Source organism: Nicotiana tabacum, chromosome 6, assembly GCF_000715075.1.
Source record: "Nicotiana tabacum cultivar K326 chromosome 6, ASM71507v2, whole genome shotgun sequence".
Lineage (NCBI taxonomy): Eukaryota > Viridiplantae > Streptophyta > Magnoliopsida > Solanales > Solanaceae > Nicotiana > Nicotiana tabacum.
This window is the reverse complement of record NC_134085.1, coordinates 198,951,248-198,975,656: the sequence shown is the minus strand read 5'-3', so window position 1 is coordinate 198,975,656 and position 24,409 is coordinate 198,951,248. Positions and strand designations below refer to the sequence as shown.

At 38.2% G+C, this 24,409-nt stretch overlaps 2 protein-coding genes and 1 long non-coding RNA gene across 4 annotated transcripts; 2 read left to right on the top strand and 1 right to left on the bottom strand.

Moving 5' to 3' along the window:
- The first annotated feature begins 11,575 nt into the window (after positions 1-11,575).
- On the top strand, positions 11,576-13,474 carry LOC107763550 (uncharacterized). 2 transcript variants are annotated; one of them, XR_001643063.2, is made up of 6 exons: positions 11,598-11,695; positions 11,880-11,927; positions 12,304-12,407; positions 12,526-12,569; positions 12,654-12,709; positions 13,202-13,474. It is a non-coding gene; the product is annotated as an uncharacterized LOC107763550 (long non-coding RNA). The 2 variants fall into 2 exon arrangements; XR_001643061.2 differs by lacking the exon at positions 11,880-11,927 and having other exon boundaries at positions 11,576-11,695.
- A 2,242-nt stretch (positions 13,475-15,716) lies between these two features.
- Positions 15,717-20,476, top strand: LOC107763548 (uncharacterized). Its single transcript, XM_075256406.1, has 7 exons — positions 15,717-16,037; positions 17,209-17,324; positions 17,426-17,544; positions 17,761-17,923; positions 18,010-18,236; positions 18,554-18,872; positions 19,062-20,476. Exons 1-7 carry the CDS (start codon positions 15,879-15,881, stop codon positions 20,341-20,343), a joined length of 2,385 nt encoding a protein of 794 aa, XP_075112507.1. The 5' UTR covers positions 15,717-15,878; the 3' UTR covers positions 20,344-20,476.
- A 173-nt stretch (positions 20,477-20,649) lies between these two features.
- On the bottom strand, positions 20,650-23,985 carry LOC107763547 (pentatricopeptide repeat-containing protein At1g15510, chloroplastic-like). Its single transcript, XM_016582032.2, has one exon. The coding sequence runs from the start codon at positions 23,792-23,794 to the stop codon at positions 21,164-21,166; it is 2,631 nt and encodes an 876-aa protein (XP_016437518.2). The 5' UTR covers positions 23,795-23,985; the 3' UTR covers positions 20,650-21,163.
- Positions 23,986-24,409: the final 424 nt, after the last annotated feature.

The window sequence follows — 24,409 nt, the reverse complement described above, 5'->3', positions numbered from 1 at the left end:
GTGCTTAAAGAAGGATCAAATGCAGAACCTAAGAGGACTAATTGCTTTTTTTTTTCGATATTTCTTGCTATTCTTTTTGTATCACCTTTGAGTCTAATATCAAAAACCAACCTCCTTTAACTCTGTCCAGAATTCGAATTACACTTATGAATGCAATGAAACAATATATTTTTGATTTTCTGTTCTTAAACTCTCCCGAACTCTAAAAAGCTGAATGCCTTAGCTTTTAAAATGTTGTCTAAGACTGCCTTTTAAAAAAAACTCTCCAAAACTTCCTCATTTCCCCCAATACTGATCCCGGACTCCTCCCTTTATACCCAAACACTGACCCTGCCAGCTCATAAGAGCACTCAGGCAGAATTAAGAAACTAATTCTGCCCATGATATTCTTTAGAACTCCACTAGAGTATGTTTTGTTCTGTTTTTGATTCACTTGTTCACCACTAACCCTTGTCTTTTCTTTATTTAATTCAATGGTTATGGGTAGTACATATTTTAATTTCATTCCCATCAAGCCTCCCCATGCTATTATGGTTTGTTCCCCACTACAACTAAACAAATGCATTAGTTTAATGCTACATTAGTACTTACTGGACAGAACACTTAAACTAACCATTTTAAAACTTTTAAGTCCCAAATTATCCCCTGAAACCCCTGTGATTACTATCCTGCCCTAATCCTTTTAAACCTGTATGAAACCTCAGCTATAACCAATTTAAGACTATCAATTGACTAGTGAACTAACTCCCAATCAACAACATTAGGACAATTCAACAAGGTCAGATTTATATCAGAACAAACTTAACAGAATAAACAAGTAGATTCGAATCACTAAACTCAATCACCAATTGAACTCAGATCAAATCTAACAGCATTTCAACCAAGATGGGGATTCAATGATTCAGGGCAATAGTCAGACTGGACTATTAAGGTCAAAAATTGATTCACACAGATGCATGAGAATAAGCTATCTATATTGGGAACAAATATAACTCTAAATTAACCTCGAACAAAATACTGGAACAACAAGTATACTAGCTATGAGCCCTGAGGCTGAGAATACAAAGGTTAGAAGATAAAACAACATCCAATAACTTGAAGAGAACAACTGAACTATAGACATGAACGGACCAATTGACGAAACTATTTAATCGACTCAACAATTTATAGCATATGCTAATCAACAGAAGCAAACTGTACCAAGAAAAAGGTCCGAAAGAGGAGGAAGAATTACTTGACAAAATGATGAATTACAACTTAACACAAACGAATTACTTGACAAAAATGATAAAAACCTGAAGCAGCGACTAATTACAACTTAACACAGACAAATAAACATATATATAAAAAAAGCTAAGAAGACCTTACTATTCTTTTCTCGGATCCCACCAACATGCCCTTTCGAACTTGAGTTCCAGTTAGTATTATACGTCTATTTCGTCAGAAATAGGCTTATAATACTAACTAGAACCCGTTCAACCCGGACAGCTTCAAAACAGTCTCAAACCGTTGAACCCTATATCCATCATTCGACGAGTTTTACTCGGATTCGAGCCAATTTGGTTAGTGATTAGCGACGAGGAGGTCAAGGGGATTATTGGGTGTGATTTTGGGGTTAAATGGACAGGCTAGGGTTTGGAACGAGGATCTTCGATCGAAGATTCGAGGAGTTATAGTATGATTCGAGGCTAATGGAGTGTGGAATCGGAGAGGGGGGAACATGGTGGTTCAGGGGTGTATTTCTGGGGTTGTTTGGCCACCGTCCGCCGCCGTGGGCGATTTCCGGAGGGCGGAAGGCGGTGGTGTGTGTTTTGGTCTCTGAAGAGATGAGAGAGGGGGGTTCTGAGAGGGGTGGGGTCTGTTTGGCAAAATATATACTGGGGGCGAAATTAGATCCAGGCCATTGGATCAATTAAGGTCGACGGCTTGGATCAAATCACTAAACGGAACGACGTCATTTAGTTTGTCTTGAGACCGGGTTGGTCTTTGGTGGAAATGGGTCGGGTGACGGGTGAGTTGATCTAGACTGTTCGATCCAATCAAGCGAATGGTTGAGATTGACTGACTTAAAACGACGTCGTTTGGATAATTCTGGAGACGGACTAGACCGTTTGATCGTATGAGATTGACGGTCCAGATTCACAATGCCCAAACGATGTCGTTCTGGGTTGGTCGCAGGTGGACTGGATTCGGGGTGGGTATTGGGCTAATTTTTTGGGTAAGAACTGGGCTGTGGCCAATTTGGCCCGGTTCGGTTCCCATTTTGTTTCTTTTTCTTCTTTTTCTTCTATTTCCTAATTAATAAAACTAAAATTCTAAATTGAATTATAAACCAAATTAAAAATACTAATTAATTCCTAATAACAATTATAACACACAATACCAACTAAAATAAAATCACACAATTGGAGATTAAATGCAAAGTACATATTTTTGTGATTTTCATTCTCGCAAATCCAAATATTGTTTAATTAATTCCTAATCGTAAAATTAAATCCTAAATGCACATGCAACACATATTTTTGTATCTTTCTTAATTAAAGTAAAAATAAACATGCACAGACAAGTACAAATAAATCACAAGCAACACAAAACTATTTTATTTTGAATTTTTGGGAGTAGTTCTTGTAGGGCAAAAATCACGTGCTCACAACCAGCTCACAAGTTTGTTGTGACAGTTATGCCGGATGATGAGCAGCGTCGTCTTGAGAGGTTTGGTAGACTCCAGCCTCTTCATTCAGTGGTGCTGAGGGCGAGGATGCCCAGGGTTTTCTTGATAAGTGTTAGCAGATGCTCCGTACAACAGGGATTCTTGAGACTAGTGGTGTGGCATTTACCACCTTTCAATTTACTAGGGCTGTCTTCACATGGTGGGAGGCGTATGAGAGGCGTAGGCCAGTTGGAGCAGCGCCCCTTACTTGGCATGAGTTCTCCATTCTCTTCTTGGAGAAGTATGTATCGCGGTCTCGCAGAGAGGAGATGCGTAGGCAGTTTGAGTGGTTGCAACAGGGGGATATGACTATGTCACAGTATGAGTCAAGGTTTTCTGAGTTGGCTCATCATGTTGTTTGGGTGGTTCCGACAGATCGTGAGAGGATCAGGAGATTTGTTGATGGCCTTAACTACCATCTCCGTATTATGATGACTAGAGAGAGTATGTTGGGTGCTACGTTCGAGGAGGTGGTTTATATCGCTCACGAGATTGAGACGGTTCGCCGTTAGGATCGGGAGGAGAGGGAGGCTAAGAGGCCTTGAGGATCTGGCAGTTACAGTGGTGCTCCTTCGAGGGGCCAATTCCAGCATGGTAGAGGTCGTTCTTTCAGGCATGCTCAGTCAGCCCGCCCAGGTTATCGTGGGGCATCTTCGGGTCATGGTTATCACGGTACTCAGCAGGGTCAGTCATCACTTAGTGCCCTTCCAACCCAGAGTTCATCTCGTGCCCCATCAGCTCAGGGTACTTCTATGCCGAGTGCATTAGCTGGTCACTCCAGTGCGAGGGGTTCCCTTCAGTCCCCTTCTCCAGCACCTGGGAGTTGTTTTGAGTGTGGAGAATTTGGACATGTGTGGAGGCAGTGTCCTTGTCGTATTGCTAGTTCATCTCAGTAGAGGGGTCAGCCCTCGACTTCTGCTCCAATTACCTCACCACCCGCCCAGCTAGCTAGGGGTGGAGGTCAGGTAGCCAGGCGTCGCCCCATAGGGGGAGGTCGATCAAGGGGCGGTCAGGCTCGTTTCTATGCACTTCCAGGCAGGCCAGATGTTATTGCTTCAGATGCTGTCATTACAGGTATTGTTTTAGTCTGCCACAAAGATCCTCTATATTATTTGATCCCGGTTCCACCTTTTCTTATGTGTTATCATACTTTGCTCATTATTTGGGTATGCCCCGTAAGTTTCTTTCTTTACCTGTTCACGTATCTACCCCAGTGGGCAATACTGTTGTTGTAGACCGTGTGTACTAGTCATGTGTGGTGACTATTAGGGGTCTGGAGACCCGAATAGATCTATTGCTATTGAGTATGGTGGATTTTGATGTCATTTTGGACATAGATTGGCTATCTCCGTGTCGTGCTATTCTAGACTATCATGCTAAGATAGTCACTTTGGCTATGCCGGGTGTACCGCAGATCGAGTGGCGTGGTGTGAATGATTATGTTCCTAGTAGAGTGATATCTTTCTTGAAGGCCCAACGTATGGTTGGGAAGGGTTGTCTTTCATATCTAGCATTTGTGAGGGATATTGGAACTGAGACTCCTAGTATCGATTCTGTCCCAGTTGTGAGGGATTATCCCAATGTGTTTCCGGCAGACCTGCCGGGCATGCCACTGGACAGGGATATTGATTTTGGTATTGACCTGGTGCCAGGCACTCAGCCCATTTCTATTCCGCCATATTGTATGGCACCAGCAGAGTTGAAGGAATTGAAAGAATAGCTTCAGGAACTCCTAGATAAGGGGTTTATTCGGCCTAGTGTGTCACCTTAGGGTGCACCGGTTTTGTTTGTGAAGAAGAAGGATGACACGATGAGAATGCACATTGATTATAGGCAATTGAACAAAGTAACAATTAAGAACAAGTATCCTTTGCCTCGCATTGATGATTTATTTGATAAACTTCAGGGAGCGAGAGTGTTCTCCAAGATTGATCTCTGTTCCGGTTATTACCAGTTGAAGATCATGGATTTAGATATTCTTAAGACTGCCTTTAGGACCAGATATGGTCATTATGAGTTCCTTGTGATGTCTTTTGGGCTAACCAATGCCCCAACAACATTCATGCATTTGATGAACAGCGTGTTCCGGCCTTATTTGGATTCGTTCGTTATTGTATTCATTGATGATATTCTGGTGTACTCGCGTAGTTAGGAGGAGCACGCGGATCATTTGAGAGTTGTATTGAAAATATTGAGGGAGGAGAAGCTTTATGCAAAATTCTCCAAGTGTGAGTTTTGGCTCAGTTCAGTGGCTTTCTTGGCACACGTGGTGTCCAGCGAGGGTATTCAGGTTGATCCAAAGAAGATAGAGGCAGTTCAAAGCTGGCCTAGACCGTCCTCAGCCACAGAGATTCGTAGCTTTCTTGGGTTGGTAGGCTATTATTGCCAGTTTATTCAGGGATTCTCATCCATTGCATCGCTCTTGACCAAGTTGACTCAGAAGGGTGCTCCATTTGTATGGTCGGACAAGTGTGAGGAGAGCTTTCGGAGGCTCAAGGCATCTTTGACCACAGCTCCAGTATTGGTTTTGCCATCAGCTTCAGGTTCATATACCGTATATTGTGATGCTTCGAGAGTTGGGATTGGTTGTGTATTGATGCAGGAGGGTAGAGTTATTACTTATGCTTCTCGTTCAGTTGAAGCCCCATGAGAAAAACTACCCTGTTCATGATTTGTAGTTGGCCACCATAGTTCATGCATTGAAGATTTGGAGGCATTACTTGTATGGCGTATCTTGTGAGGTATTCACTGATCATTGCAGTTTTCAGCATTTGTTCAAGTAGAAAGATCTTAATTTGAGGCAGCGGAGATGGTTAGAGTTGCTTAAGGATTATGATATCACTATATTGTACCATCCGGGAAAGGCCAATATGATGGCCTATGCTTTGAGCCGAAAGGTAGTGAGTATGGGGAGTTTGGCATACATCCCAGTTGGGGAGAGACCTCTTGCAGTTGATGTTCAGGCCTTGGCTAATCGGTTTGTGAGATTGGATATTTTGGAGCCCAGTCGGGTGTTGGCATGTGTGGTTTGTCGGTCTTCCCTATATGATCGCATCAGAGAGCGCCAGTATGATGATCCGCATTTGTTTGTCCTTAAGGACAGAGTTCAGCATGATGATACTGGAGATGTGACCATCGGTGACGTTGGTGTGTTGAGGATGCAGGGCCGGATTTGTGTGCCCAATGTGGATGGGCTTAGAGAGTTGATTCTGGAGGAGGCCCATAGCTTGCGGTATTCTATTCATCCGGGTGCCGCGAAGATGTACCAGGATTTGAGGAAGCACTATTGGTAGAGAAGAATGAAGAAAGATATTGTGGGATTTGTAGCCCGGTGTCTCAATTGTCACCAGGTGAAATATGAGCATCAGAGACCAGGTGGCTTACTTCAGATGGTTATTCCTGAGTGGAAGTGCGAGAGGATCACTATAAACTTTGTCGTTGGACTTCCACGAACTTTGAAGAAGTTCGATTCTATTTGGGTGATTGTGGATCGGCTGACCAAGTCCGCACACTTCATTCCTATCTGTACTACCTATTCTTTAGAGCAGTTGGTAGGGATTTATATCCGGGAGATTGTTCGGTTGCACGGTGTTCCAGTTTCCATCATCTCAGAGGTACTCAGTTTACTTCGCAGTTTTGGAGAGCCGTGCAGAGAGAGTTGGGTACTTAGGTGGAGTTGAGTACAACATTTCACCCTCAGACGGACGGGCAGTCCGAGCATACTATTCAGATATTGGAGGACATGTTGCATGCTTGTGTTATTGACTTTGGAGGTTCATGGGATGAGTTTCTACCGCTTGCAGAGTTTGCTTACAACAACAGCTACCAGTCGAGTATTCAGATGGCACCGTATGAGACTTTGTACGGGAGGTGGTGTAGATCTCCAGTTGGTTGGTTCGAGCCCGGCGAGGCTAGACTATTGGGGACAGATTTGGTTTAGGATGTCTTAGAGAAGGTGAAGGTGATTTAGGAGAAGCTTCGTACAGCGCAGACGCGTCAGAAGAGTTATGCGGACCGGAAGATTCGAGATGTGTCCTACATGGTCGGTGAGAAGGTCTTACTGAAGGTTTCGCCCATGAAGGGTGTTATGAGATTTGGGAAGAAAGGGAAGTTGAGTCCGCGGTTCATTGGGCCTTTTAAGGTGCTTCGGAGGATTGGGGAGGTGGCTTATGAGCTTGATTTGCCACCAATCTTGTCGAGTGTGCATCCGATATTTCATGTTTCTATGCTTCGGAAGTATATTGGGGACCCGTCTCATGTTTTTGACTTCAGCACGGTTCAGTTGGATGATGATTTGACCTATGATGTGGAGCCAATAACTATTTTGGGTCGTCAGGTTTGGAAGTTGAGGTCAAAGAATATAGCTTCAGTGAAAGTGCAGTGGAGAGGTCGGCCCGTGGAGAAGGCTACCTGTGATCGGGTTTTATCCATGTTTTATATGATCGGGTTGATTAGTTCGAGTTCGGAGAGGATTTGGTAAGAAATGAGACACTTAGTCTCTTTTAAGAAGGCTTAAGTTGGAAAAGTTAACCGGATGTTGACTTATGTGTTAGAAGGCTCGGAAGTAAGTTCCAATAGTTCGGTTAGCTTCGGGAGGTGATTTGTGACTTAGGAGCGCGATCGGAATGGATTTTGGAGTTGTAGAGAAGATTTAGGCTTAAATTGGCGAAGTTAATATTTTGGTTGTTCCGGTTGATAGGCGAGATTTTGATATAGGGGTCGGAATGGAATTCCGAGAGTGACAGTAGCTTTGTTGTATCATTTGGGATGTGTGTACAAAATTTTAGGTCATTCGAACGAGATTTGATAGACTTTTTGATCGAAAGCATAATTTAAGAGTTCTTGGAGTTCTTAGGCTTGAATCCCCTGTTAAATTAGTGATTTGATGTTGTTGTGAGCATCCCAAGGTTTTGAACAAGATTGAACGATGTCATGGGATGTGTTGGTGCAATTGGGTTGGAATTCCAGGAGTTCCGGGTAGGTTCCAGGATGTTTTAGGCCAAAATCATAGCTGTAGCAGGTCCAGAAGGGTTGCAGGCCTCGGAAACCATCCGCGCGGACCGCACAAAAGGAAGTGCGCCCGCGGTATGTGCTGTGCGGACCACACAAAATGAAGTGCAGCCGCGGTGGTTTTGTGCGGGCCGCAGTGGTTTTATGCGGACAACGGTGCTTTTGCGCGGACCGCGGTGGTTCTGTGCGGACCGCGGAGGTTGAGATCTGAGGGGTACTCTATAAATACGAGGTTTTGGGTTTTATTTAATATTTTGACCTAGAGAGCTCGGATTTTGGCGATTTTTCGAAGGTTTTTCAAGAAATTCATCGGGGTAAGTGATTCTAACTCAGATTTGGCTAGAGTACATGAATCTATCATTGAATTCATCATTTAATTCATGATTTGGGATGGAATTTGGGAAGAAAATTGTGAAACCTTTCAAAAATATAAAATGATGATTTGAAGGACCAAATGGTATCAGAATTGGATAATTTTGGTATGGTTAGACTCGTGAGGGTATGAGGATTCTGAAAATGTAAATCTTACCATATTTTGAGATGTGGGACCGGGGCTCGGGTTTTGCTAATTTCGGGATTTTTAATATTTTTCGAATGTTTTCGCTCGGGCTTTGTTCCCTTAGCATATTGTGACGTATTTGTTCTCATTTTGGATAGATTCGACGCGCGTGGAGGCCAATTCGAGGGGTAAAGGCGTCGCGAGCTAGAGAATTAGCCGGTTCGAGGTGAGTAATGGTTGTAAATGATGTCTTGAGGGTTTGAAACCCCGGATTGCACATCGTAGTGCTATATTGAGGTGAGACAAACGCTGGATGATGAGCGTGTGGCCTTTTACTACTGGGGATTGTGACTTGGTCCGTCCCGATTGATGATTTTACCGCATATTTGACTGAAATTTATTTGTTATCATTACGATTTGGGTTGATTGCCATATTTGGGCTTCGTGTCAACTATTTGAACCTTTCGGGGATTTTTTTCATTATTTCCTCATTGCTTTGACTTATTATTTGAACTCAGTCCTGTTGATGTCTACTGTTTTACAAACTCAACCACTTTTACTCAGATTTGAAAACTTATATGATATTTCTAAATGATGCTTTGGGCTGAGAACTACTGTTTTACTAATGCCCAAGGGGCTTGTGATGATTTTCGGACTGAGTGAGGCCGAGGGCCATATATGAGGATATGTTGAGTGATGTGAGGCCGAGTGCCGAGTGATGATGCCACGAGGTTGCTTGATATAGCGCTTGGGCCGTATGGGGACCCTCCGGAGTCTGCACACCCACAGTGAGCGCGGGTACCCATTATGATCTAAGAGTGAGCCCGAGGGGCTGATACTATTCTGAGTGATTGATACTGAGCCCGAGGGGCTGATACTGTACTGAGAGTAAGCCTGAGGGGCTGATACTGTTCTGAGTGATTGATACTGAGCCCGAGGGGCTGATACCGTACTGAGAGTGAGACCGAGGGGTGGATTTTTACTTGTTATTTACCTGTTAAATTACCTGTTTTACTTGTTTTAAAAAGGGATATCATTTGATTTCTTCACTGATTTACTGCTTTAAGTGATTTTACTGCTTGATATGGAATTGCTTTGTGCCTTTACGTGTTTTCATACTTTCAGCCATTATTTATAATTATTACTCACTAAGTCGGAGTACTCTCATTACTCCTTGCACCATGTGTGCAGATTCAGGCATCGCAGAGTCCGCTCTTGAGTGCTGATTCTCCCAGTCCAGGTAGTGATTCGGAGACTACGAGGTAGTTGTTGGCGTTCGCAGCCCCGTGCCTCCCTTATCTTATCATTTTCATGTTTTTACAACTATTGTACCAGATTTAGTATTCAGTAGACTTGTATCCAGATTTCTTAGTTGCTCATGACTTGTGACACCTCGGTTTGGGCTGTATCGGGATGGTTTCTGTAGTTAGTATCGTTAAATTCCGCAATTTATGGATATTATAGTATGTTTTATTGTCGTTTATGATATCTAATCGATTTAAAAGAGGTGTTCCGTTTTGGTCTGGCTGGCCTTGTCTTCACGAGAAGCGCCATCACGACCAGGTTCGGGAATTGGGTCGTGACATTAGTGAAGGAAACAATCTTTTTGGTGCGAGCATAATAAACTTAGTATAGACTGTTAAAATTCCAATACAAACACAAAGCTAACGCAGCAGAAATTATACAAGGAACGTACCTTTAGTCATAGTTGTTCAAGTGATGTAGAATCGCCTTGTCAAACTTTGACAGAAAATCTAGAGCCTTCTAGCCTAAGCCTATTGTAGGATGCCAGACTGATGGAGTCACAGGCGTATTTATAGGTAGGCTAGGGACTCTTAGGCAAATACTTTAGCCCTAGGGACTTCTCCATAAATTATAATTACCCTAGGGACTCCTAATATATGGTAATTTCTTTCCATCAAAGAAACTACCATATATGCATAACTACAGAATATTATCTGATATATTATTTCCTTTGGGAGACAAGGTAAATAATTTATTACCTTATATGTGGGCCACACTAGAAGTCTCTAGAAGAGACGGTGAATTTCTTACATAGACGACACATAATATACATACATACACACACTATATTAAAAGCACGAAGCCCCTTAGCGAAATGCCGTTCGTTTTTTTTACCCTTTAAAAATAGATTTTACATTAGACAAAATAGTAATTTAGTTATTTTCCTAATAGTTAGGACTTTTCATTTTCCTAATATTTTGGACGTTAAACTCAACTAAAATTATGGTTATTAATTAAATATTTTCTTATTTATACTATTTAATAAGTCCTAATTTTTAAGAATTTCAAATTCAAGTAAGATTTTATTTATATAAAACCTCTCCTTATTTGAATTGAATAAAAAATAATTATTAGCGTGTAATTATAAGTATGTTTCTTCCATACAGAATAAATAATCCTAAATTCCAAAAAAAAAAAAAAACGTTTGATAGTGATAATTAATTTTGCAACTATGAGTACTTTTCTTCTTCTAGATACCAACAAACCAAAATATCCTTAATATATGAAGCTTAAAAGTATAAAAGAACAAAGCCAAATCTTCTATTTATCGAAAAATAACGAAGATTTAGGCTTTGACAGAAAATAGTTAGTGTTAGTTGGAAAAATTATTTTGAAAATAACAATTTGGTTATTGGTCATGTGTTGAATTTGAAAAATAATATTTTCAATGAACAAATATAATTGTTGATGTTCAAGAAAATAAGCATAACAAAAATATAAGTATTTAAGATACCTAACAACCTAAAATTTTGTAGAGTGAGTTATATAGAGTTAATTACAACATAGTCAAAATTGATCTACACATCCAACATTTATACCTTTTGAAAAACTAATTTTTCTCTTCAAAAAACGAATCTACGTTTAAAATATTACATTATGATTTTGTCCAACATATAGACCTAATTTTGATTTTAACATGAATTATATACTTTTACTATTTTTAGGATAGTATTAACATAGTCTTTATAGAACCCGTGATCAATTGTATTGTATGTAATTCTAGACGATTAGTTCCTTGTGAATTTGTTGAAAACAACTACTATATTTTTTCTTATTAACTAAAGTAATAGCACAATTTGTATTTTCTCAACGAGGAAAAAAAGGCATACATTACAGGAAAAGAGGGCTACGACGACATTTAATCAATGATATGTGAAATAAATGTCGGAAAATGACTAATTTTATGACACTTATTTACAAATGTCGTAAAATCAATGACATTTGGTAAGAAATGGCACAATTATTGTGACTTTTAATTGAAATGTAGCTATATTAGTCGGTATTTACTGACATTTATAACTAATGAAGGAAATTTGCTTACATTTATAATTATTAAACTTAAAATATATTAAGTATAGGGGCGTCTACTATTTTATCTCAAAAACGCTACAAAACTCCCCCTTTTCTCATACCCAAATAACTGATGCCGTCGTCTCGCATTCATAAAATTGGTAAGGTTCTCATGAAATTGCATCAATCTTCTAGGAATTTTTGCCATCTTCTTTTGGACTCTTTTCATATACCTTTCTAGCATTAGGATCAATTTATCAAATTCAGAGTCGGTGCTTAATTAGCAGATACTACTGATTATTCCTAGATTGTTCTTAGATTGATTTAGAACTCTAAACATGACAGATACTGCTGATAATTCTCAAACTTCTAATCAAGATTATTAAGGCGCGAGTACGTATTTTTTTCTCTCCTGTGATTTCCGTTCTATTATGTTAACTGGATTAAATTTCTCGCCTTTAAAATGGTTGTAACCTTTTCTTTTATTATTATGTATTGAAGTTTGTTGTGGTTGTTGATGATTGGTTTGTGAAGTGGTAGGTAGGATTTATTTATGAATTTAATATTTCTCTGCTTATGTTAGTGGTAGTGGAGTGTTGAAATTGATCGATTTGGGGATAAAATATTAGTATCTGCTTTGTTTTTTATTTTTATGTCACTTTGTGTTTGCAGTTTCTATTAAATTTCAGTTGTTGGTTATTCTGGTAGTGAATTTTGTCTTTTACTTATTTCTAATATGATTCTTTTACTGTTCTGTTCTGTCCACTAGAGAGGACAAAGCCTTGGAACTGTGGCACTAGATAACCATAAGCTCATTATTCATGAAGGACTTGCAATGTTGGATCCCTCAAGGAGATGACATTCTGCTTTTCAGTAAGAATATGGATATTAGTACTATTTATAATTCCATGAGAAATATGACTTTTGTAGCATGATCATTATCCAAATATGGTTTGTGAATTCGAGTTGATTGTGGTTCTAAACTTTGCAGGCCGGTCAATAGGATCATCTCCTTCAATTGGGATAAATAAATATGTAGTTTGTATTACTTATCACTAAATCAACATACTAGCATGACTATTAGCACTGAAATACACTACTAACAAGATTACCGTGCAGGTGCTCAAAATGACTTGCACTAGGAGCATACTCAAGGGTCGTCATCCTTGTCAAAGGTTATCTCTTCACAATATCAATGAGATCAAGAAAATTCTTGTGTTTCACTTGTGAAATATATCAATCTACGCAAATAATTTTAACAGAATATCATATAAACTCTACAACTAAAATGTAATGCTTATAGTTAAAGGGAGTAGGAAGAGGAAAACGACAAAGAGAACTTTTTCTTTTGTGTTGAATTTATTTTAACTGAACAGACGCATGTGGGTTCAAACACCCTTTGCATTTTCTTACTTTATGGATCACTTGTTTACATTTGTGGCTTATGTTTCTGGAAGACTCGAAGTTTCTTATTGTTTTTTTATTTTTGATAAGTAAGTTCATTGTTCTTCTTTGTTTGTATGATGGAAGTTCTTAAGCTGCACAGGTTCTAATGTTCCATGTGATATCATTTTCCATATAATTTCTATAGAAGTTGCCTGCTAACTATTTTTGTTACTTAATCTTTTTTAACTTCTAATTTATGCCTTTATTGGATTTATGTTTAGGTTGATATGCAAAAATTAGAGTCAAGAAGAGGACAGTCTTATGTAAAGGGTGTTGCCATAAAGATTCCAGTTGCCTCGCTCTTTGTACGGAGGCTCACTAAGTGAACTGTTGTGAATCAGTGTTCTTGTAGTCGGCATTGGTCTTTATTTATAGTTAGCATTCAGCTTGTTCTGAAGATGAACAAGGATAAAAATTTATATTCTATGAGAACCATTATCGAATGATGGTGTAAGATTTATAAAAATAATATATAAGTGACTCTTTTGTTTTAATTCAAATTTCCTTTGTAGGGTATGATATTGTATTATCAAAATTATATGAATTACGAAATGTATGAAAAGCTAATGTTCTCTATGTATATAAAGAAAAAAAGTTGTTGACCAAAGATAATTTACCGACATTTCTATATATGAAGAAATGACGAATAATATTTGGTGACATTTCTTTATATGTCACAACTTTATTGAGCTTATATTCAAATAGGTGACATTTTGATAAAAGTCGTTGATAAGTGTCACTATTTATTTGCCAACATTAATTTAAATGTCGGAAAATTTCCGACATCAAAATTTCCGACATTTGATATAAATGTCAAATAAATGTCGATAAATGATTTTGTGACATTTATGTGACTTATGACGACATTTAAAAAATATCGTCATAGTCTTATTTTCTTGTAGTGATATTCTGTCAGTTTACTTTGTTTGTATCTTATATGATAGAACTTAAGAATATATTGCTTTTTCCAATAAAATTTAATGGAATAACTCTTAAATTTTAAAAGATTAATGTGTTCTTGCTAAAATTAAAAATGGAGAATGATAACTTGTGAAATTGTAGTGATATTATAAAATTTGCAATAATTTTAAGTTGAATATATGGACTTATATGATTTAGGGCTTATATGGGGTATAGTTTCTATGTTTATTGTGTTAGCTATAGGGGTGTACATAGGTCAGGTTGGTTCGGGTTTTATAATTACCAAACCAAACCAATTGTGTCGGGTTATTAAATCTAAAGACCAAACCAAACCAATAAAACTCGGGTTTTTCAATCTCGGTTTTTCTCGGATTTTCGGGTTTTTCGGATTTTCTCGAGTTTTTTCCCGGTAAAATCTTCGTAGAACAAAACATATAACTTGTGCTCAAAATATTTCTTTAATCCTAGTAAGATACAACTTTATAAAGTATTTTTCCAGAAAATAATACAAAATATGAGATGTGTCCATGACATTATCCTAAAATATTCAACAATAAAGACAATAAATTATGTAATATAAATATTAATAATTAAAAAGCCACAATAAAAATAAACATAAACTAAAGTACTAAGTCATGCTAAATAAGTAGACTAATAAGGGAGTATTAATTACATGACTAAACACAAAAAAATAAAATAAAAATAGGTTATGCATTTTTATCTAAATTATTGCAAAACAAAAAATAGATATTCAATACATTCCTTTTCATAATATTGAATTGAATGTCTTTTGTCAGCATTAGTGTTGATTTGATTTTGGTTTGGACTTTTGTTAGCATTATTTAATTTACTAATATTAATGGCTATAAAACTTATTGGAACATTCAAAAGTTCTAAGTCCAACCTTGAAATAATACCTTAAAAGATAAAATTATGGAAATTTTTAAGAAATATTTATAAATTACATTACAATAAGTATATTTATATATTAAATATATATAAAATTTCTATATATGTAATGCCGGGTTAGTTTGGTTTCGGTTTGACTTTCTTTAGTTAAAACCAAACCAAACCAATTATGGTCGGGTTTTTTTTCTCAACACCAAACCAAATCAAACAATAACTCATATTTTTAATAACTTTTATTTTGTTACTCAAACATAATTTTTATAATTTTTTAATAGTTCATACTTCGCGCGTTCCTGATACTAGTATATATACAATTTACTAAAACTTCAATAAAGACTAAACCTAAATCCACAATTTGGAATAAACATGTTTGCTTATTTTCTTCCAAGCAAAAATAAAAAATAAAGAATCCATATTAATAGCAAATAACCATTTTTATTTTATCATGTCATGTTGGTTCGTCTTCTTTTCCCCCCTTTTTATTTTATCCATTTCCTCACCACTAAACTCTTCTAAAATAGGAAGAAAAAAAAAGTACTGTTGACTACGTGGGTAGAATTTTAGTTAGAGCCTAGATGTGTGTTGACATGTACTCACTTGGTTTGTCATACTAAAAGGAACTTTTCACCTGGCCTTTTACTAGGAGTAATAGATTTGTTCCACTCATTGGTTTTCTTTAACTCGTTCAAACTTCAATGATGACCTGTGTTCTATGACATTCCATTTATTTGACCGAATTACCCAATAGTTTTCATGCATCCAGGTCAGCTGATAGCTCATTCGGCAAAGGCTAATATGGTCCTTTCTCTATGGTAAGACTTTAGTGTGGAACAACCGAACTACATATGAGAGAGCTGTTAAGGCAGTAGGCCAGCATATGTAGCCGTTACACCTCTCAAACCATTTGAAAAAGGAAAAAAAAAAACACAATTGTTCTACTTTTTAAAAATGACATGACCGTTGGTTCTCTTCATCTCTTCATCAAAATCACCGAATCTCTAACACTTATCTTGTTCAGCTCTGGTTTTTCGTCCTTCTTTTCTCTTCAAGAAAAAAACAGAGGCATCAATGGCTGGAGATCTTGTTTTTACCTCTGAAGAAATGGTGATCGACAAGGGACTAGGGTACCCAAAGGCCTATGCCAAGATCTGTAAAGATCGAAGCTTTGGCCCCTTCAGCCGCGGCCCTCCTTTCGCTTTCACTCCCTATTCTCTACCACAGCATGAGGTAACATAAAGAATCAATTCAATTCTCTTTATTTCAAGTTTAATCAGTCAATTTTCAGAACGAGAAACTTGGTGTTCCGAATTATATCTACTTCACCAAATCTGATTAAATTACTATATGGAGTACTTAATCTGGCTTGTTCTGTTTCACTATAAAGGGTGGATTAATCTGTTCCCTTGGAATCTCTTTTCCCCCCCAATTTTTGTGTTGAATTTTCGTTTTATATATGGTTTCTAGCTTCTAAGTGCAAGTTAAATTCGCCTTCTTCATCCACTATAAAGCTAAAGGGACCTTAATTGGTAGTATCGTTATTTCCCTAAGTGGATATCACGGATTGATTTAGGATTTCAATTTGATGGTTTTAACCTTTATGTTCTCAAATTAAACTCAATGAACATTTACAATTACGGCTCGAATTTTAATATTTGGTGATATTTTAGTGATTTTTGTACATAGATATCTATGTTTTGTGCAAATATTTTTCAGTTGAACTCGGTGGATTATACATTGCATCCGCCTCGTAATTGAGTTAAACCTTGTGAATGTTATTCAATTTCTTACTCCAATTTTAATCAGTGATTTTCAAGTAGAAGCAGCTAGTGTTCTAAAAATAGCTTACCTGATCTTGGAAAACAAGTGTCCCAAATTATAGTGCTGAATAAGGTGTATTAGTAATGCCGACATTAGTAATGTATGGGTTAGTAATGCAAGTATTAATTATGCAGAGATTATTTTTTATCCACTGTTTGGTGTGATGTATTAAAAATTAAAATGCATTGCATAGTTTTTAAGAAAATTAGTTGTTTATAAAAATGTCCTTCATATTTTTTAGCTTTAAAGGGGACTTTATGGACAATTTTGTCTTGAACCGTGCTAATGCATGCATTAATAGTCTTGGTATTGCTAATACCACGGTTTGCTATGTATTAGTTATACATAGGATAATACCAAATAGGTTGTATAATTAATACTTGCATTAGTAATACGTAGTTTGAAAAAGTGTACCAAACAAGGGATTGGTAATACCAAAAGCTAATGCATGCATTATTTTCTCTAATGCATCCTACCAAACGACCCCTGAATCTTAGAAAAGATAATATTTGTATTTAATTTTCTGGAGGAATTATGTGCTGCCTCAAATTTTGATCATTGTTATATTGATTGGTAATAGGTTTTGAGAGCCAAGGAATTGGATGACATGTTCCCGATCATTGATCCGAATGCACAACCCAGTACAAAGCCGAAGATTTTCCTGTCTCTTTTGTGGAAGCAACTCAACCACCTCGGGTAAAAATGGATTGTTGATGCAGTTCAACAATCCAATATGAATAATTAGGAAATGCTTAGTAAGAGGTTTCTCATTCTTGATTATAATTTTTGAACTCCAGGAATGCAGGGTTTGATCCGGAAGTATTTCGAGTAGACTCATATGGCAATGTTCTGTATTATCATGCTGATTCAGCTTCACCTCTAGCATGGGAAATTGATCACTGGTTTCCTTGCTCCAGTAATTACTCATCATCTTTCTGCATCCTTCTGCTTTTCTGCGCAAAGTTTAACTTGTGTACCTGGACAGTGTATATAAACTTTTACACTATCAGGTCACCTTAACTTATTGTAAAAGCTTACACCATCTGTGTATATAAGTTAAACTCTTCTGCATTAGTAATTGTTTTCTGCATTTTATGATTATTGAATTTTGTGACATTCGGTGAAATTGCAGGAGGAGGACTAACTGTTCCAAGCAATCTGAGGATAATGCAGTGGCAAGCATGTGAGAAAAAGAATCATAAGCTGGAATTTCTTATACCCTGGTGGGATCTGCAAGTTGGTATATCCATAAACCAGTTCCTGTCCATCTTTGCTATATCAAATTCAGATTTCAGGTTGGTTGCTGTATGTTTGTTGAATGCTTTTCCAGTTTCAAAGTGATATTTTGCAACTGCTAGATGCTGACTATCATTGTTTTCAGGCGTAGAGCATTTTCATGGTTGTTTTCTGAAGGCGAAAATGAAGAATTGAATGCCTCACAAACTGTTGATTCACATGTTTTTCCTCATCATTTTGTTGAATCGCAAGAAAAGATTGGCCTGGCTCCAGCTGCTGTTGTTCTAAGTCGAAGAGAGTCTTTTGATTCTTCCTCTACTCTGAAATCCTTGGATATAAATAGAAGACCAAGATCAAACACTCCTATTGTAGGTTAGTCTCCAAATATCAAACACCATGATTGTTTCTTGGTTTTATTGTCTTGTAAAAATAGATAGGTGATACTACTCTTTTTTCTAAATGAATGAGAAATCCCAGAGGGTCAGTCCCCCCCCCCCACCCCACCCCCACCCACCCACCCACCCACACAAACTTAATTACCAAGCTTTTGTTTGCGGCAGAATTTCAAACTCGTGACATGCATCTAACCAGCGCATCGTGTGATGTGCTCTTGCTGCTAGACCAAAGCCTTGGGGGCACTACTCTCTGTTTCTTCGGTTTTGCTTTTTAAAAATTTTCTTTTGTGATAGCTTACAAAAGATCAAAGGCGGATTTGAAAGAAAATGAAGATCCAGGCATGGTGACCAATCCATACCAAGCTATTGTGATGGCTAGAGATTCTTTGAGACACAGAGAAGAGACTTCAAAGATACAGGCAGAAATACAGAAATTAGACGATGAAGTGGGTGAATTAAAGCAAAAGACTGAGGAGGAGAAAGCAGCCGTTGAAGAATTGGAACTAGTCCTAATAAAGAAAAGGAGGAGAGCAGAGAAATGTCGACGACTAGCTGAGGCACAATCTTCTTATAGAGCTATGCTAGAGAAGATGATTCGAGATGCCATGCACCAGTAAGATCACTGAAGAACATGTCCGCTAGAAAAATAAAAATTCACAAGTATTTGATTATAGGGATATTACATTCTTGGGCCGCCCAAAAAATAATAGCCGGAAAATGTATATGTTTTATATATTAAGTTTAAATATACATATAATTTTTGACTATATGCTCTTACTCTATTCGTTTATGTTACTTGTAGGAGCGTTGTCTATAAAGAACAAGTGAGGTTGAATCAGGCAGCAGCTAATGCTCTTATGGCAAGACTTGAAGCTCAAAGAGCAATTTGTGATTCTGCAGAGAGAGAGCTACACAAGAGATTCAAATATAGAGATGAACTCGAGCAACAGATAAGACCTGAGTGGGACCAAACAAGAAAAAGATCAAGAATGGATGAATTTCCAGATGAAGAGGGAGATGAGAAGACTCTTCTCTGCCTTCCTGGCAGCAGCTCAAGGGCAGAATTAGAGAAAGATGATCAAAGAGTTCTATGCTTGCCAGGGATGAAGTCCAATGACAGTATGCATAAGGAACTAAGAGTATTTCTGGACGAGGAGCAGAAAGCATACGAGGGAAGACTCTCTCTAAATGGAGGACAAGAGAAAGAAAGACAAAGCGACAAGGCTATTGTGCAGGCAAAGGACGAGGATCCTACAGAGGAGAAGATTCAAAATATAGAAATACAAGAAGAAGGGATAACATACAATGCCGGGTTTCCCACTTTTCATGAAGCTGAAAGAGAGGAGGAGGACGACGAGAGCAGAAAGCAACGTGGGAAAGGAAATGTTGAAAAATGGCTTCAGTTGCTTTTGGATAACTCACAAGAACCTACCAACTTTGGAACTCAGACTGCTGAGGAGAACAATAATGGTAACAGAACTCTTAATGCAGGAGAAGATGAAACTAATGAGATTGATGGCACGATTAGAAAGGAGAATATCAAATATCCACAGAACGAGATAAAGAAATCAAGATCAGAGGAGTTAGAAATAGCTGAAGATGTGAAACAGACGCAGAAAGCTGCCAAACAGCAAGAAGAAGCAAAAAGAGAGGAAGTTGTTCATATGGCAGCCAGGAAATCATCATTTTCAAAAAGAGAAATTGGAAAAAAAGAAGAAAGAACTGAGCTTAAGGGTCAAAAAACACCATCTAGGAATCCTCCACCCTACAGATTAATTCTAGAAAGGAGAGCCAGTGATGTAGGTTCTGCTTCTAAGGGAGTAGTAGGGAGATCTAGCAGCTGTGAAAGAACTGAAAGGAAGAGTGAGAAGGAAAAGGAAAGGGAATTCTTGAGGTCTGACAGTGCCAGGTTGTTTAGGCGTATCCCGTCTTCCCCATCTCTCCTCTTGAGTGGCATGAAAAAGAGAGTGGATTGCATAAGGAAGAAGCCCTCAGTTGTTGGCGATGATAGCGATGAAGGTCGGGGAGGTAATGGCTTCATAAGATCATCCATCAAAACAATCAAGAAAGCAGTGAAGATGTAGGCCCTGATACATATAACTAAGTTCATATAGTTTGAAAGTTGTTATTGCTACTGAGTGTTGGCTACCAAAATGAGTGTATGAATGGTGCGCGCTTTATTTCTTTGTATAATAGTACACTATTATTCTTTTTGAAGGATTTGTAATAACAGCTTGTTGTTTGACGTAAAGATATCTATAAAATGGCTATATGAACATCCGTTGGAGTTTGAAAAGGATAACATGTCCGGTTATGTTTTACTAAGACAAAATTTGATCATGCAGAAAAATAAGAGGAAAGGTTTCTGGCACCATTCTTTCCGTCAACAATTTTGAAAAGACAAGTAGTTTTGTTTGTTTTCATGACCCTCCATGTTCATGCAGTTCTACAAGCAACAACATGTACTATAATCAAGACAAGCTTCCCCGCTCTTTGAGCACACAGTCATACCACCACCAAGATATACAAGTTTCTATATCCACTTTGCTAAAGTAACAAAGGACTAGCGTCTATCTTCAAGTATGATAGAAAGGTATGTGCTATATACAGTGCATCGGGCATCTCTATGTTGAGTATCACCAAATTGTCTTTTGAGATTGCAAACATTTCACAATGTTCTAGCTTTCAAGATCATTACCACGGGGGAAATAAACATTCCTGCAGAAGGGCAGTTGATGTTATCTGCGGAAGCAACAGACTTGCAGTGCCAGACTGTGGATGGGATTTTGCAGTCTCTAGCCAGGAGCTAATTCAGCTTCCATTCTATGTAACCTGGCGCTGCCCGTTCACAAGCAAAAGATTCTATTTTGCTAACTGTGAATTGATTCTCCCCTGTTATGAATTTCAAGTTTCTCCCAAATAATTTTCATCCCCACATGTGCATCTTCCATCCTTAAAATGGTGGAAATGCTCAGTATCTCTAACTGAAATCTCCCTCCGGACAACCTCAGAGATAAACTTGATTGTGTCATGACAGCTCTTGCACATATAGAGATTCTTTGTGACCCAAATTGGTGTCCCTGGAGCAGTATTTATAAGCCCAAATGCAATAGCCAGTCTCTCGCTGTGTCCACAAAAGATCTCGGCTTTGGAATCTTCGACCTCACTTACTATATATCTTTCTGATTCACTACGACGTGCTGTTTTCATTTTTTCATAAAATCCTTCCAAAACCGCATTGATTTCCTTAATTTGGGGGTGGAAATTATCACCACTAAGGAATGCATGTACATTTCCCTTTACTTCTATCCAGCTGCAGCCGGGATCAACAGTCAGTCCTCTTTCTATCATAATCTTCCTTAACGTTGCAACTTCATCCCATCTGCCATTGTCAGAATAGAAGTTACATAGGAGAACATAATACCCAACACCTCTCTCATCAGTTTCAAGAATATGTCTAGCAGCTAGTTCTCCAAGTTCAACCTGCCTGTGGATCCTACACGCATTCAATAAAGCCCCCCAGATAGCAGAATCAGGTTTCACAGGCAATGTTATAATAAAATCATAAGCATCCTCCACTAGACCTGCACGGCCTAGCAGATCAACCACACAAGCGTAATGCTTCAGATTTGGAACAACACGATAGTTATTCTCCATGTTATTTAAATAGTCAAGGCCTTCAGTCACCAACCCAGATCTACTACAAGCACGTAATAGAGAAATGAAAGTAATCTCATCAGGCTTTACTTTTGAAGTTAGCATTCCATCGAAAAGTTCAACCGCAAGTGCACCTTGCCCTCGCTGAGCGTAGCCAGTTAGCAAAATATTCCAAGCAGTAACATCCTTTTTCTGCATATTAAACAGATTCAGTGCAGGGGCAATCCTTCCACACCTCACATAGAAGTCAAGGAGTGCATTGGGTAAAAAACCATGAAATGCCATAGCGTTCCTCAATACATATGCATGTATTTCTTTACCACACATCAGTGCACCGATTCTAGAACATGCAGAGAGGACAGACACTAAGGTAACGGTATTGGGATCCTGATAGCGTTTCATTTGACTAAACAAAATCAAAGCTTCCAAACTGTGATTATTAATCCGAAGACCAAGAATGATAGATGTCCAAGATATGACATTTTTATCTGGTATCCTGTGAAAAATCTCCAACGCCTTGTCAATACAGTTGCACTTCGAATAAAAGTCAACCAGAGTGTTTGAAACAATCACGTATGCTGTAAGTCCTCTCCTTTCGGCTAGTTGATGAAGCTTAACACCCATTTCTAGAAGGCCCAATGAAGTACAGGCAGATAGAACAGAAGCAATAGTAATCTCATCCGGTATGACACCTTCTAGCTCCATCATTTTGTATGTCTCCACAGCCTTCTCAGGAAATCCATTACTCTCATAACCCGAGATCATTGCAGTCCATGAAACTACATCCTTACACTGTATCCTATCAAAGATCTTCTCCGCTTCCTCCCAACTCCCAATAGCCGAATAAAGTTGAATGAGAGAGTTGTGCACCGAAACATCACTATAAAAATTCATTCTTGACACGTACCCATGAAGCGCCTTCCCTAAACTCTCATCCCCAAGAGCTTCACAAGCTGAAACCACACTTGTCATGGTCATCAAATCCGGAAAAAATCCAAATTTCCTCATCGACGAAAACAACTTCAACCCTTCCGAAAACTCATCGTTCTCAAAGTAACCTGCAATCATAGCATTCCAAGAAATTCTATCTCTCCTAGGCATTCCATCAAACAGCACCCTCGCATTAAACAAATCACCACATTTCACATACATAGTAATCAAAGCATTAAGCACATCAATTTCCGACTCATACCCAAAACTAATAACATGAGCATGTATCTCCCTACCCATTTTCCAATCAGGCAAACCTCCACAAGTCCTCAAAACACAAGGAAAAGTATACACATCAGGTCTAAATCCAACCCACAACATCCTTTGATACAAATCCAACGCCTCATCAAAGTACCCGTTTTTCGCATACCCACCAATCAAAACATTCCAAGAAAATACATCTCTTTCCTCCATTTTCCCAAACACATACCAAGCATCACCCAAATTCCCCAGCCTAACAAACATACTTAACAATGCATTTCCCAGCCTCAAGCTCAACTGGGACATACAGCTAAGTATGCATGAAAACACTTCACATGCTTCATTAGATGCCCTTTTGAATTCACAAAGCCTAGCTAAAGAAATAAATGTTTCTTCTTCTATAGTCCCATGAAGTTCTTTTACTGATTTTAAGAATATTATGGCTTGTTCTAGAAGGTTCTGGGAGCATAATTGGATAAGGTGGGAATTGGGGTCAGTGGTAGGAGTTGAGGTGGAGGAGGAGCTGAGGAGGGGATTTTGGTGTGTTTTCTTAAGAGAAAAAAGGTGGGATTTTTGGAAGATATGGGAGAAGTTAAGCGATTTAGAAGAAAGGAGTTTGGAGAATTGAGGGTTTGGAGGGTCTAAGGAAGGGAGGGATGTAGTTGGGGTTTTAGCAGAGACTGCCATAATTGGAGGTGTAACGAAGGAACATGTCGGATATTTTTATCAGGCGGGGTTTAAGGAGATGGTTTAAACGGCTATCAAACACCAATAACAGTTAAGCCGATAAGAGATACTTCGAAATTCCCTTTTCGCCGTCGTAGAGAGTATTTTATATTTTGGCTAAGCATTTTTCTGGCGCGTCGTCATATAGATTTTAACTCATAGAAATTGGAATTAGTTTGTTCTTAATATAAATCATCTCCTCCTCTTCTTTCTTCTTTTAATTAAATTAATTCAACAAGTATATGTATTTTAACATGTGGAAATTGGAATAAGTTTCTTGCTATTGGAAAATATAACATTCTAGATCGAGCAATTTGGGAAATTTGATTAGGGTTTTCAACAAAGAGAGAGGATACATTTATTTGAAAAAAACGAAATCAGAGAAAAATATCTGATGGATCCTTCTAGATCCAGCACTGTATATTTATATAGTGGCCTCAGTTGGGTGCCCAATACTATGAAATCCGCCTCCTAACTAATACACTAACTAAAACAAGCTGAAACAATAGTTACAAAGATAGCCAAAATAGATATAATGGTCCATTACATGATTAGTCACTAAGTTTGTGTTTGAGA